General features: G+C 42.6%; 1 protein-coding gene and 1 long non-coding RNA gene across 4 annotated transcripts in view; one reads left to right on the top strand and one right to left on the bottom strand.

The window, feature by feature from the left end:
- Positions 1–11,991, bottom strand: part of HAS2 (hyaluronan synthase 2) — a 31,805-nt gene extending 19,814 nt beyond the window's left edge. Inside the window, exon 1 of one of the 2 annotated variants that reach the window (XM_020906030.2) lies at positions 11,363–11,991. Coding sequence is in view for 1 of the 2 variants with exons in the window: in XM_070477061.1 (XP_070333162.1) it covers positions 8,701–8,796 (96 nt within the window). In the remaining variant the exon portion in view is untranslated. Of the gene's footprint in view, positions 1–8,700; positions 8,916–11,362 lie in introns of those variants that run through there. The other variant, XM_070477061.1, reaches the window with a different exon arrangement.
- LOC139038444 (uncharacterized) lies at positions 9,797–11,170 on the top strand. 2 transcript variants are annotated; one of them, XR_011491413.1, is made up of 2 exons: positions 9,797–9,866; positions 11,022–11,170. It is a non-coding gene; the product is annotated as an uncharacterized lncRNA (long non-coding RNA). The 2 variants fall into 2 exon arrangements; XR_011491414.1 differs by having other exon boundaries at positions 9,811–9,959.
- Positions 11,992–12,356: the final 365 nt, after the last annotated feature.

The raw sequence follows: 12,356 nt of genomic DNA, 5'->3' as shown, positions 1-12,356 counted from the left end.
AGTTCCATGCATCACTCTCCCCAAATTGCCACATGTCTGTTAATCCATAGGCTTGCTGAGCCCTCTTCTTTGGGATTTTTATGGGGAATTCATTACATAGAGTGATTAATTATATCATTGACCATTGGCAATTAAACTCGATCTCTAGCTTGTCTCCCCGCACCGCTCCCTGCCCACCCCCCCCCACCCCCCAACTTATCTGGACAAGAAAATGGAAGTTATTCCAAAAGTCACCTCATGAACCTAACAAAAGACATCTCTAAGTCTGTAGGAAATGCCAAGCATTTTAAGAGCCTCATGCCAAAGTCTATATTTATTAGAATTAATTATAATATCATAGGTTTCCCCCGAAGTCTTTTTTCTTTCCTCCCCTTCCAAGAATGAACTCTAACGAGGGACATAATTTGTATGACCTTCAATCATTTATACCAACTTCAGGGGTTTTGTCATATTTGCATATAATTAATATTTAACCTTTCCCTTTAGTTCAGCTAGTTTCTGAAAAGTTAAGTAAATGTATCTTAAAAGTACCTTGGGTTAAGTAATTATCTCTGCAAAATCTCTTCCTGGATATATTATTTATATTTTCCTGTTTCACATTAAGACTTAAAGTTGAGTGTTGACATAAAATCTGTTAACATCTTGGTTGTTACTAGTTGTGTGGCCATCACATCACTCAACTCTAAGTGACACCATTTACATTCTAGGCCCTGTGGTCATCACTGAGGGGGTCCTGAGTGTATTATGCTTTAGGGTAACTTACTGTGACTGCTCACCAACTATATTTCCACTCCTGAGCAGATTACTTGATGTGGCCACGGCATTCCAGTCTTTGGAATTCTGAAATGTGCCATTTCCAGTAGGGCTTTTAAGGGATAGAGTGGGCATGCTGCAATATCTTTTTCCCTCCACAATCTTGACATACATATTAACAGGTCCTTGGAGACTGCAAAGCCCATAGAAGGAGCTTGGTCCTTGAACTGCCACATGGAAGGAAATTAGTCACTAATGCCATCAATCAGGAATACCTGCCTTGGATTCATGTTAACAATAATTTCTGAGTTTGTGTTTGTGTGCCTGTTACAAATATTGGCTTTAGTGTCTCCAGCTCATTACAAATCAAGTAATGTAAAGTAGGCTGGAGACCAGGGTTTGAGCTTATAGACATTATTTTCCTTTGCTAAATGGAGTTGATGATACTTGTCAAGGACCCTTCACAGGACAACAATCAGGCACAAAATCAGTGTTCATAAATACAATAGTTTAAAAGATCAGCTAGCATGGAAGCTAGAAATAAAACAAAAAACCAAATGTGCATTCCACTTTGAGCACTTATATAGGACACCGTAGTATGTAACATGGGAGCCTGATAAAGGTAATCGTGACACAGATGCAAAATGCAAGCTGCTGGACAATGGTGAAATGCTGAGTTTTCAGTGAAAGGCAAGAGAGCACAGCCCCCCTTGTTAATTGAAACCACTGGCCGGATGCTGAAAACTCCCAAAGTGTACATTAACCAATGCTGAAGGTGCTGGGAGCACCAGACTAGGAACTTGTCTTTTCCAAGACATGTGTCATTCTCACAAGAGTGAAAAATTTCAAGGGGACGAAAACACCCTGCCTGGGAGAAGCTCAGAAGTGTGTTCTGCTTGTGTGTCAAATCACCACAGCCAGGAAAAGAACTGCCTGCCATTCTTTTCCATTATTCACATTTTCCTTGCTTTTATCAGCACATGTAGACACAGAGCGTGTTCACATAGCATCTGCTGGCCACTGCTGAAGTGGGAACACCCTCTTACATCATAGGAGTCCACAGAACATCCTTCTGCAGCCTGGGAAAAGTTGCTAGTAAACTGCAGCAGTAGAATCTATTTCTGGGAAGCCTGGGTTTCTGCCTAGTGTGACACAAGCAGCATCTCAGTGCAGACCAAAGGGTTAAAAGGCATACTTAGAGCCAGCTGCACTGAGGGACTAGACTGATCTCAGGAACTGACACACAGGATGTGTTTCTTTATAATTTCAGAGATATGGGCACCATATGTGTGAGACTTTCTGAGACAATCCCCAATTCAAACACTCTGTTTCATAAGCAAACCCTCATTGTCAGACACATAGTTTATTGCTACATTGGAAAATATGGTTAGCTTCATCCTAGATCACTTGCGGATAGGAAGACTTAGAAATCTGCCTCCCCAAAATATTGAAAATGTAAAACTTGGTTTTGCCCATTATTAGACCTTATTTATTGATTTTTAAGTTGCTGCATAGAATTCTAGACCAAACCAAATGCTAAAAAACAGTTTGGTGCACCATAATGTACACTCCAAGTGAACAGATTATTTGTGTGTATATGTATACAATGTGTATCTGTGTGTGTTAGTTATCTGTCACTCAGTCGTGTCTGACTCTTTTGTGACCCCGTAGACTTTAGCCCACCAGGTTTCTCATGGATAGAGAGAATTCTCCAGACAAGAATACTGGAGTGGGTTGCATTTCCATCTCCAGGTGATCTTCCTGACCGAAGGATCAAACCCAGGTCTCCTGCATTGCAGATGGATTCTTTACCATCTGAGCCACCTATATATGTATATATAATTATCTTCACTAATGTCCCCCAAGGACGTAAAATATTGTTGGACTTACAGTTGGTATTCAGAAAATATTTGAATGATAGATGTAACTTTATTCATAAATATCACTGGCATCATTGTGATGTCAATGATTTTTAATTCATCATTTCTAAGCTCCAGGCATAGTCAAGTTTTGTTTTCTTGAATAGGGAACAATCCTACTTAATTTAAACAGTGAGTATAAAAATACTGTTCATTTCATGTTACAAACCACACATATATATGATGAGGCAGCCAAGACTGAATATTTAAGTAGCTTGCCCCAAATCACAAAACTTGCCCCAATTCACATAGTAGCATAAATGCCAGGTGATTAGACTAATTTCAGCAAATATTGGCTGAATAGATTTGAACTTTCATGAAAAATTAGGTGGTGATCTTTTGTTTCTGTTTAATAAGCCTGTTGTGTAAGGAAAGATTTTAAAAGAACTTGAAAAAAAAAAAAAAAGAACTTGAAAACTGTTTTCCTGCTGTAATAGAAAAATGAGTATTGATCTGCACTCAGGAACAGATACAACAGCCAGTTCCCAGAGATTTCTAGGCTCATGTATTTTCCTACATGGCTATAACCAAAGGAACCTGGAAAGATGTGGTGCCAAAGGGAATTGGCTGGTGGTTCCATTTAGGCAACAGCAGCGCTATTCTTAATGTTAACAGTCAAAATCCTGTTTTACTCTAAGAAAGGCAAAGACAGGAGGCCCTAGGCTCTGCCAGTCTGCACTGATTACTTGAGTCTAAATGGATTTTTCACTTGTTTAAAATGTATTTATTGAATACCTACTCTGTGCTAAACCTATTTTTTGGATACAGGAATACACAGTTGATTGAGACACACAAGTACATAAGCTATGGGTGCGTGCTAAGTCACTTTAGCCGTGTCTCACTATTTGCGACCTCATGGACTGTAGCCCACCAGGCTCCTCTGTCCATGGGAATCTCCAGGCAAGAATATGGGGGTAGGTTGCCATTTCCTCCTCCAAGGGATCTTCCCATCCCAGGGGTAGAACCTATGTCTCCTGTGGCTCCTGCGTTGCAGGTAGATTCTTTACCACTGAGCCACCAGGAAAGTCAATCTATAGCCATAGTGTGTACTTACTGCTTCTTAGAAAATCAAGGGGAGACAGTGTCATAGGTTCCACCCGTAGAGCAGATATAAGCCTTGCTGTTTGCTCATAGACCCCAAGTGGGACTCTACAGGTCCCTGGGCAGCACTGGGCACCATTCCTTCCTTTTGACTTTCCTCTATTAACCAGAGAGCAAAGGGTGGATGAGAGAGAGAGTAAAACTGCTCTCATTGCCCTAGTACAGTGGTGAGAACTAAGTCCCCACAGCTTTCATTATGGGGGCTTCCCTTCTGGATCAGGGAGAAGCTAAAGCAAATTCTGATGAGTCAAGTCAGCATCAGGGAAAGGCTGTGGACATTAGTCCAAGTGACACCTCTTCTGAGAGGTCCTAGCTTACCATTCCATCTAAGGTCATTCCCCCAGTAAATCAACTCTACTCCAACAAAAAAATTTAAAAAGTAAAAAATAAGAGGAAATACTAAAAATAAATGAAAATGAAGTAACTCCTCCTCCCTGACATCTCTTCACTGCCTGTCACTATCTCCCTTGACCCTGCACGATTTTCTATTTTTTTGATTAATGTTTATTGGAGTATTGTTGCTTTACAATGCTGTATTGGCTTCTAATGTACAGCAAAGTGAGTCAGCTACACATACACACATATCCCCTCTTTTAGGGATTTTCTTCCCGTTTAGGTCACCAGAGCACCGAGTGAAGTTTGCTGTGCTATACTGTAGCTCCTCATTAGTTATCTATTTTATATATAGTATCAGTAGTGCACATGTCAATCCCACCCAGTCTCCTAATTCATCCCACCTAACCCCTGCTCCCGACTCTGCTTAATTTTCTATATTACACTAAGAACACTCCTGACTTTAGGGACTTGCGTATCTCAATCAACTGTATATGTCTATGCTATACAACAGGTGGTTGTGGTTTAGTTGCTAAGTCGTGGCTGACTTTGAAATCCCATGGGCTGTAGCCCACCAAGTTCCCCCGTCCATGGGATTTCCCAGGCACCAATACTGCAGTGGGATGCCATTTCCTTCTCTAGGGGATCTTTCCAACCCAGGGACCGGACGCAGGTCTCCTGAATTACAGGCCGAATCTTTACTGTCTGAACTACCAGGGAAGCTCTTAGAAGCCCATAGAACAGGGTATGTACTCAATAAGTACATTTTAAATAAGTGAATATTCATTTTGACTCAAGTAGTCAACATAGCCTGACAGAGTCTTATCCTGTCTCTGCTGCAAAGGCAGTGAATATGCTGAGCCCTCAGGGTATCCTTCATCCAGCAGATTTTTTGCTCTTTTAAAACCAGTTCTGTAATTTCTTGCCCGGCTATTTAAAGGTAATGGTTGGGGGTGGGGGGTGTGGAGGGAGGCTGAGTATCCAACCAGCTCTAGAAGACCTTTGGATAAAAAAGTTAGAAAAGGCAAATGATCCTGAAGTTGCGGGATCTGAGCAAGCTGATGAGTTCGGGGGTCAAGTTTGGGGTATAAGGAATAATGAGGTTATCTATTTTCCATTTAAACTCTAAGTGGTTTTCCACTTAACCTCTATTGTAAGTGGTCTTATTAATAGTTATTGTCCATTAATCTACACACTGCTTTGTGTCTTGATGCTAATGGTTGTGAATGAGTGTATGTGTTTGGGTGTGAGTGTGCACACCTATATATATTTGGCCTCTGGAACCACACCGAGTTGGATTAGACTCCCAGCTGTCTTTCAGTGGTTTCTTTTTTCTTCATCTATGCTAAGTTGCTTCAGTTGTGTCTCACTCTTTGCAGCCTATGGACTATAGCCTGCCAGGTTCCTCTGTGCATAGGAATTTCCAGGTAAGAATATTGGAGTGGGTTGCCATTTGCTTCCCTAGGGCATCTTCCCAACACAGCGATTGAATCCATGTCTTACATCTCCTGCATTGGCAGGTGAGTTCTCTACCACCAGCAACAGCTGGGAAACCCTTCTTCATCTTTAAAATGGAGTTAATCATAATGACTTCACCTAATTATGAGATTAAAAGATGCATCTCATTTCAATACCTGAAAGGAAACTATTAACAGTTAGAGCTCAGTGATGTCAGCTGTCTATGGGTTACTACCCCACTAGTAATCACCTATTCAGCCTGACTGTCCCTTTAAGTTGTTGTTTGTTAGTTAACAAGGGGTAATTTTGACATAATGGAAAGGATAGCAGGACAGGGAAGAAATGGATTCAAGTCCAAGGTCCCTCTGCCTCATATTAGCTGTTCAACAAACCACTTGAGGGTTCTATGAATGAGCCATGTGTCCTTGGACAATTGATACCTCTGAACTTAAAAATATTTAGTGGTACAGATAACTTTATTCGTTTTAATGATTTTAACCCACAGCTGCCCACAGCTGAGTGTCTAGAAGAATGGATGTAGGTTGCACTGTAGATAGTCTCCTCGACATAGTCACCTGAACAAGGATGAATATAAAGTGTAAATCTCTTTTGGTCTCTACTTTCTGAGCTTCATTTCCTCATCTGCAAAATGGGAATGATAACTTTTTGCAGGATTACTGGTAAGGAATATGTATATTTATTAGAGTTAATGGAATATTAATGGCATTAGTATCTTAACATAAAGGAACATAACTCAAGTTATAAAGTGACCTGCACTTTCTATTTCTACAAGGTATTGAGTTGTTGCTTAGGATCTCAATACAAAGGGTTAAAAGGCACATTTAGAACCAGCTTTACTGAGGGAAATAGACTGACCTCAGGGACTGACACATAGGATGCATCATTATAGTCCAAAATCTAATAAAGACCGACCAGATCAATGTCCCTTCACTTACAGCTGATATTTAAACACACAGAAGCACAAAGGACAAGAGGAGATATTTTTTTAAATATGGTTATTGAATGCATGACTCAAGGTCACATCTAATAGCAGAAATGGTTTTAGAACATAGGTTTTCCTTACTCTAATGTGTGGGAGGAGGAAGAAATAGATCAAGTCATATGTAGAATGATTAGAGTTAGAAATACTAACTTACGTAAGTGACACTAGCAAGGCATCTGGAAATGTATTTCTTTTTAACAAGACATATTCTACTTTTGGCCATTGCCTGCAAATGGTGGATTAGAAAGGATGGTCAACAAAAGGCTAAAAAGCAGTGGTTCCCAAATATTGATGTATATCCAGTTCCCAGGGAATCTGTAAAAATTATAGAAGTGTGGCTCCTGCAACATTCTGAGTTAACTGGCATGGGGTGCTACAAGGGTGTCAGGAGTTTCTAAATCTCCCTAAGTAACTATAATTGCAACAAAGTTTGGTAATCATTAGGTTAAAGTCTAAGAAAACTTTCATGATCTCATTTGGACAGATATACATCCCTCAGGTATATTGCCCCTGCTACTGTCCTCAGCTAGAAATCCTAAGAGAAGTACCCAAATGATGCCTCCCAGGAGTCTTCACATTAGAGCACATGACCCACCCCTTCCTTCTCCCCTTCTGACCTCTTCTTCCTCTCTGGTTTTGAAGTTGACCTTTGTCTTTCCAGAACCACTGCACTTCTAGCAGAGACCCTGGAGCTAATTCTACAAGGGTTTAGCAAAACACTTTCAAAGACCTTGTCATCTGAGCTGTCTCTGGATCCAGAACATTAGATTTCAGATTTCTCTTCTTTTGTACCTTGTTGATCAACAGCTTCCTAAGATGCCCATTCTCCCAATTATCTATTTGTTCCTGAACTTCACCATCCTAAGCTTCATCCTAAAGTTCACTGTGGCAAAGGCGGGAAATTACAGAAAGACCTGACATGAAATCCTCACTCCGTATGTGGCCAAATATACCAGTCAAATCCTTACATGAAATCTTTCCTGATCTCTCTCAATCAGATGTGATTTCTCCTCAGTCTGAACCTTCATAAAACTTTACTAGTCCAACTATAGCATAGTCCAGCTCAAGGGTGTTATATTCAAGAAATTGGATTAAATTCCATTCGCTCACTTTAGTAACACACTGTGATTTTGAGTGGGTTGCTTTACTTTTCTGAGGCAAAGTTTTTTTTTCCATAAAGTTTTCTTGTTAGGGGGCATGGCAAGGCACTAAATACAATCCATATCAAGTATCTACCTCAATGCCTGATATATATTAAACAGGTGATAAATAGTAGCTATTATTTTACTTCTTTATGGGCCAGACTGTATTTTGCCTTACACGATGGTTATTTAAAAACTTCTTTGACTATGCTTTTCCTATGATGCATTCCATTTAGATGTGTACTGCATCTTGTTCATTTTTAAAATAAATTGCAGTACAGTTGTATGCTTTTAAGAGACATTCATATTTAAATATTTTACATTAAATTGAAGAAAAATTTAAGAGTGTTAAGTTGTATTTATTTTGACTCTGACATGTTTCTAGGTTGTGAACATGGCAGTATATTATGAACTCCACACAGATCTAACATTCAAAATATTACTGAATTTAAGATATATGAAGTGGGATAATACTTAGTCTATGCAGACTGCTGCTACAGAGGAAAGGATTAAAACCAAGTTGGGGTGATGAAAATGGTTTTTCTGCAGGGAGCTGTCCCTCCATACAGTGTCATACAAGCTGCCACAGGTTCTGTCCTTACAGCCTGTTAGTGGAACACAGCCTGGATGAGCATGGGCAAAACAGAACCTGTAAAAGGACAGTGGGGCTTATGCTCTATTCTCCAGTTACACTAACTTATAGCTCCCACATTATATAAAAGCCAAGAAGTTAATAATATGCTACTTGTTCTTAAATTAAAAATACAACTGTGTAATAAAACTTTGCTAAACGGTCTCTCCCAGTGATCCATCAATAAGGCCTTTCCTCATAGAAAATAAATGAATCAGTGGAAGGTATGAAGTTCAAGAAATATTTCTTAAAACAATCTCAGTTGGTAAGGAATCCATGTGTGAAAAAAAATTATGAAATTCAATATTGTGCGACTATTCTACAGACTTTACAGTAATGATTAGTTTCGATATGACTTACTTTTTCTAGTAAGTCTGTTACCCATTTGTTGCACGATTCTTGTTTTCCAAGAAGGTAGGTGACTAAACAACATCTTTGTTTGGAGAAGAGTGGCATTCAGTGGCATTGGTACTAGTCATTGATTTAAGACCTTGAATTCTTCTTATAGTTGCCATAGCTTTCTCTGAAAACAAAGGATCCAGTTCTAGGTACAGTACAAGTTAACTCCGGTAATGTACATTTGTCACACTTCTACAAGAAGTTTTTCTATTCACTCATCTCAGGTATTATATAGATAAAAAGAAAAGAGGAGAAATTATATCTTCATTATAATGCTATAATCCAGAAATGTCTTAGAATTTTGAATCATTAGTCCCAATATTGATTAATTCATTCACAACATAATATACATACTAAAATTTGTACTTTAGAGTCAAACTATTGAAAATTTAAAAGAATAGCCAAAATATTTGGAAAACCTCCGTTGGAATATAGTAAGAATTTTAAAAAACAGTATTTCAGTTGTCAGAATAATCTTATTTAATTTAGCCTTTGGAAAAATGAAGTGAAAACCAGCTTAATGAATGATTCAACCTGTGCATATTGGAATGAAAGGAAAAAGTTTAGAATTTAGGAGTTCTTTTCAAACCTATTCTGTAACATTTTCAATTGTATCTACAAATAGTTTGATGGGCATAACTATTTGTTCTATCCAATTCTACACAAACATACATTTTAACTTTTAACCTTTCATCATTGGCATGTTTGACTGTGTGCTGACCCTCAAAATATTTGTTAAAATGACCTTTAAAAAAAATCATAATCCTTCTTAAACTTTCAAAGGTACATTATCATATGTCTTCACTGAAAAGAGAAATCTGCCGGAAAGAACTTTGAAATCTACAATGAACATCGAAGCTGTTCTTATCTGTCGCCTCCGTTTCCCAGCAAAGCTCAACAACCAACTTCCTTGGCTTTGCTCTCAGGCAAAGTTGAAAGTCTATATATACTCAGGCCTCCAGTTGGGAAAGCCCTCGGTGGCCAATCAGAGCTTCCCACTCTATTGCGTCACACCTCCCCCCTGGGTGTGACGTCAAAGGCAATCCCAGGCCAGCCACGTGGGTTGGGTAAGTGTAGCCTTTCTGGGCAGCTGTTCGGCAGACACCAGGCAGCAGTGGTCCCCAAGGGTGAGGAACCCGGCTGGGAGGAGCCGGCAGAGCTCTTACACCCACCTCCTGGGAGCAGGGCTGCAGCAGCTCGCTGGGGCTCTGGCACGTGGGGTTGGTGACTCCCAAGTACTTCGCGCGGCCCATTTGGGGGATGGAGGGAGTGGCCGCGGGAAGCTGGCACCTAAGCCTGTGTAATAGGACCCGGGTCTTGTAAACCCTCCTCTCCAGGCACCGCCTCTCAGCTCTCAGCCCCTCTTTCCAGACTTAATTATCCCTTCAGAGCCATTTCCCCTCGGCTGCGTATCCTGGGCCAGAGGAACAGCCTCTCGCCTCCCAGTCCTCGCCCTCACACAGACCCTCCTTTCAGACCCGCCCTCCTGTTCACAGGGACCCATTTTGTAGCCCTCGCTCACGCTGGGCGGGAACCAGCTTGACGAATTCCGCCCAAGGTGTTGATTAACCATCCCAACCTAGCCTCTGGCTCGCCTCCCATCTTCACCCCCGGCTCCCAGTGGCCCCCCACGCCCCCACCCGGGACTGGGCGCTGGGGACGGCACCCCCAAAACCCCCACCCGACCGTGCCCCGCGCTGCAGCTGCGGGAAGAGGCGTCTGCGTGCCCGATGCCACGTTGGAATTGGCTCCCGGGACGATGCAGCTGCCTGCGAGCCCCACGAGGTCCCCATGCACGCCCTGCCCCCGGAGGCTCGGCGGCAGACAGAGGGATGCGCGCTCTCTTCCCGCTCTGGTCTCCCAGTGCCACTGCCTGGGTTGGGGACCCCTGGCCGTAGTGAGGCTTCCGGAGCCGGGCTGAGCCCAGACAGACCCACTCTGACACTTAAATGGGGTGCAAAGAGTGCAAAGAGGTGGGGGGGGGGGGGGTGAGGCAGGGGAAAAAAGGGGAGTGGCCGAGCGAGGCTGGTAGCTGCTCGGAGGTGGTGAAGGACCCTCCCTCCCTGGGGCCAGAGCTAGGACCCGCGATCGCTTTAACCCTTTGCATTCCAAGAAACAGGCTTCCTTCCCACTTTGAAGGAAAACGCGCTAGGCTGTTCAGGGCTTTTCTCCCCACACAGAGTGTGGGGGAAAAAGAAGAGAGGTGATGAGAATGGAAGGGGGAAGAGGGGCGGCTGTGGGGAATGCATTTTCCTTACACAGTGAAGATGCTTGTTTCCTAGCTCGGGAGTCCCTCGGCAGCTCCGGAAGATGTGGAATGGAAAAGTACATCCCGGGAAGTGCAGCTTTTCCCAGGCAAGGAGGTTACCTGTGTTCCCATAAAGGCAGCAGATTTCTGGCGAGCGCCGCAGAGATGGGACAAGACCCGGGGTAGGTTGCTAAGCCTACCAGGGATCCGAAATATCCCCTGATTTGCCGCCTGTTGGAAATGTTCAGACCTCAAACTTCTGTCGAACACTGACTTAAAATTGGGTTTAACTCTTGACGTGGGGGTAATAACTTCCCCCTCCCTGGCCTATTCGAGGACCCTCACCGTTCACCGAATCGCGCCAGTGTAACGTACCTTGTTCAGCTCTTGGTCATAAAGTTGTCCTCAGCCTGTCTGTGTGGTCCTGAAGGGTCGGTGGCGGGCAGTTTCCAAAATTGAGGTAATAGGAGATCAGATGAATTTGAGACGACCGGCCAAGAAAAATAAAAAATTTAAAAACAACATTTAAAAAGGATGGGGGAGTCTCAGATGTTTAGGTCTCCCCCGCTTAAAATAAAATCACTAGTATTTTTTAATATTTCCGTTGCACTTCAATCTAACTCTAAAAATGATATCTGTGCTTTGAAAATAAATTAACTTTATTTTATTTTATGCTCTAGTTCCTTTCCCCTAATATCGGAAATTCTCTGCTCTCTTTTTGTATTAAAGAAAAAAAAAAAAAAGCCTGGTGAAAACTCAGCAGAACCCAGGAAGCGTAGAATCAGGAGAATGTCTTTGGCTGGGGCTGGTTCAAGTCCCTGGTTCAATGGGCTGCTGGAAGCCAGGACTGGGTAATTCTTTCCAGACGTCTTGACTTCTCCTTCCTCGCGGTTGTTGCCTTTCTGCCTCCTCCAACTTAAGGGGGTCTTAACAAGTGAGCTGGTGGGTGTTTTAATAGGGCGGAGGAGGGAATAGGGGTGAGGGGAGTGGAGAAGGGAGGTGCGGACTGGGAAACCGGAGGGGAGGGAACTGGGAGCGCGGGCGGGCGGGCGGGCGGGAGGCGGGGAGGGGGAGAGGGCGAGAGAAATTGGCCATTCAAAGCTCTCTCTGAGCTAGAGGCCGATTCTAAACTCCAATGAATTCAATTAACTTGATTGCAAACGTGTGCAGAGCAATGCTGTGCGCACTGGCGGCCCACCACCTGAGTCCCTCCTTTCCTCCAGCGGAGGAGCAGGGAGGCCAGGCTGCGTAGACATCCCTGACTCCTCTGACTTACAGGGATTCCCACGTCGCGATGCACTGCCAGTTCTGTTTAAGTAATTTGCTTTAAGACCAAATGGTGCCCTTAGGCTAAGTAACGGCCCTGGAA

The sequence above is a fragment of the Odocoileus virginianus genome, chromosome 15, assembly GCF_023699985.2.
Source record: "Odocoileus virginianus isolate 20LAN1187 ecotype Illinois chromosome 15, Ovbor_1.2, whole genome shotgun sequence".
NCBI classification, from domain to species: domain Eukaryota; kingdom Metazoa; phylum Chordata; class Mammalia; order Artiodactyla; family Cervidae; genus Odocoileus; species Odocoileus virginianus.
Note: the sequence above shows the minus strand (reverse complement) of the source record. Positions and strands in the feature narration are given on the sequence as shown.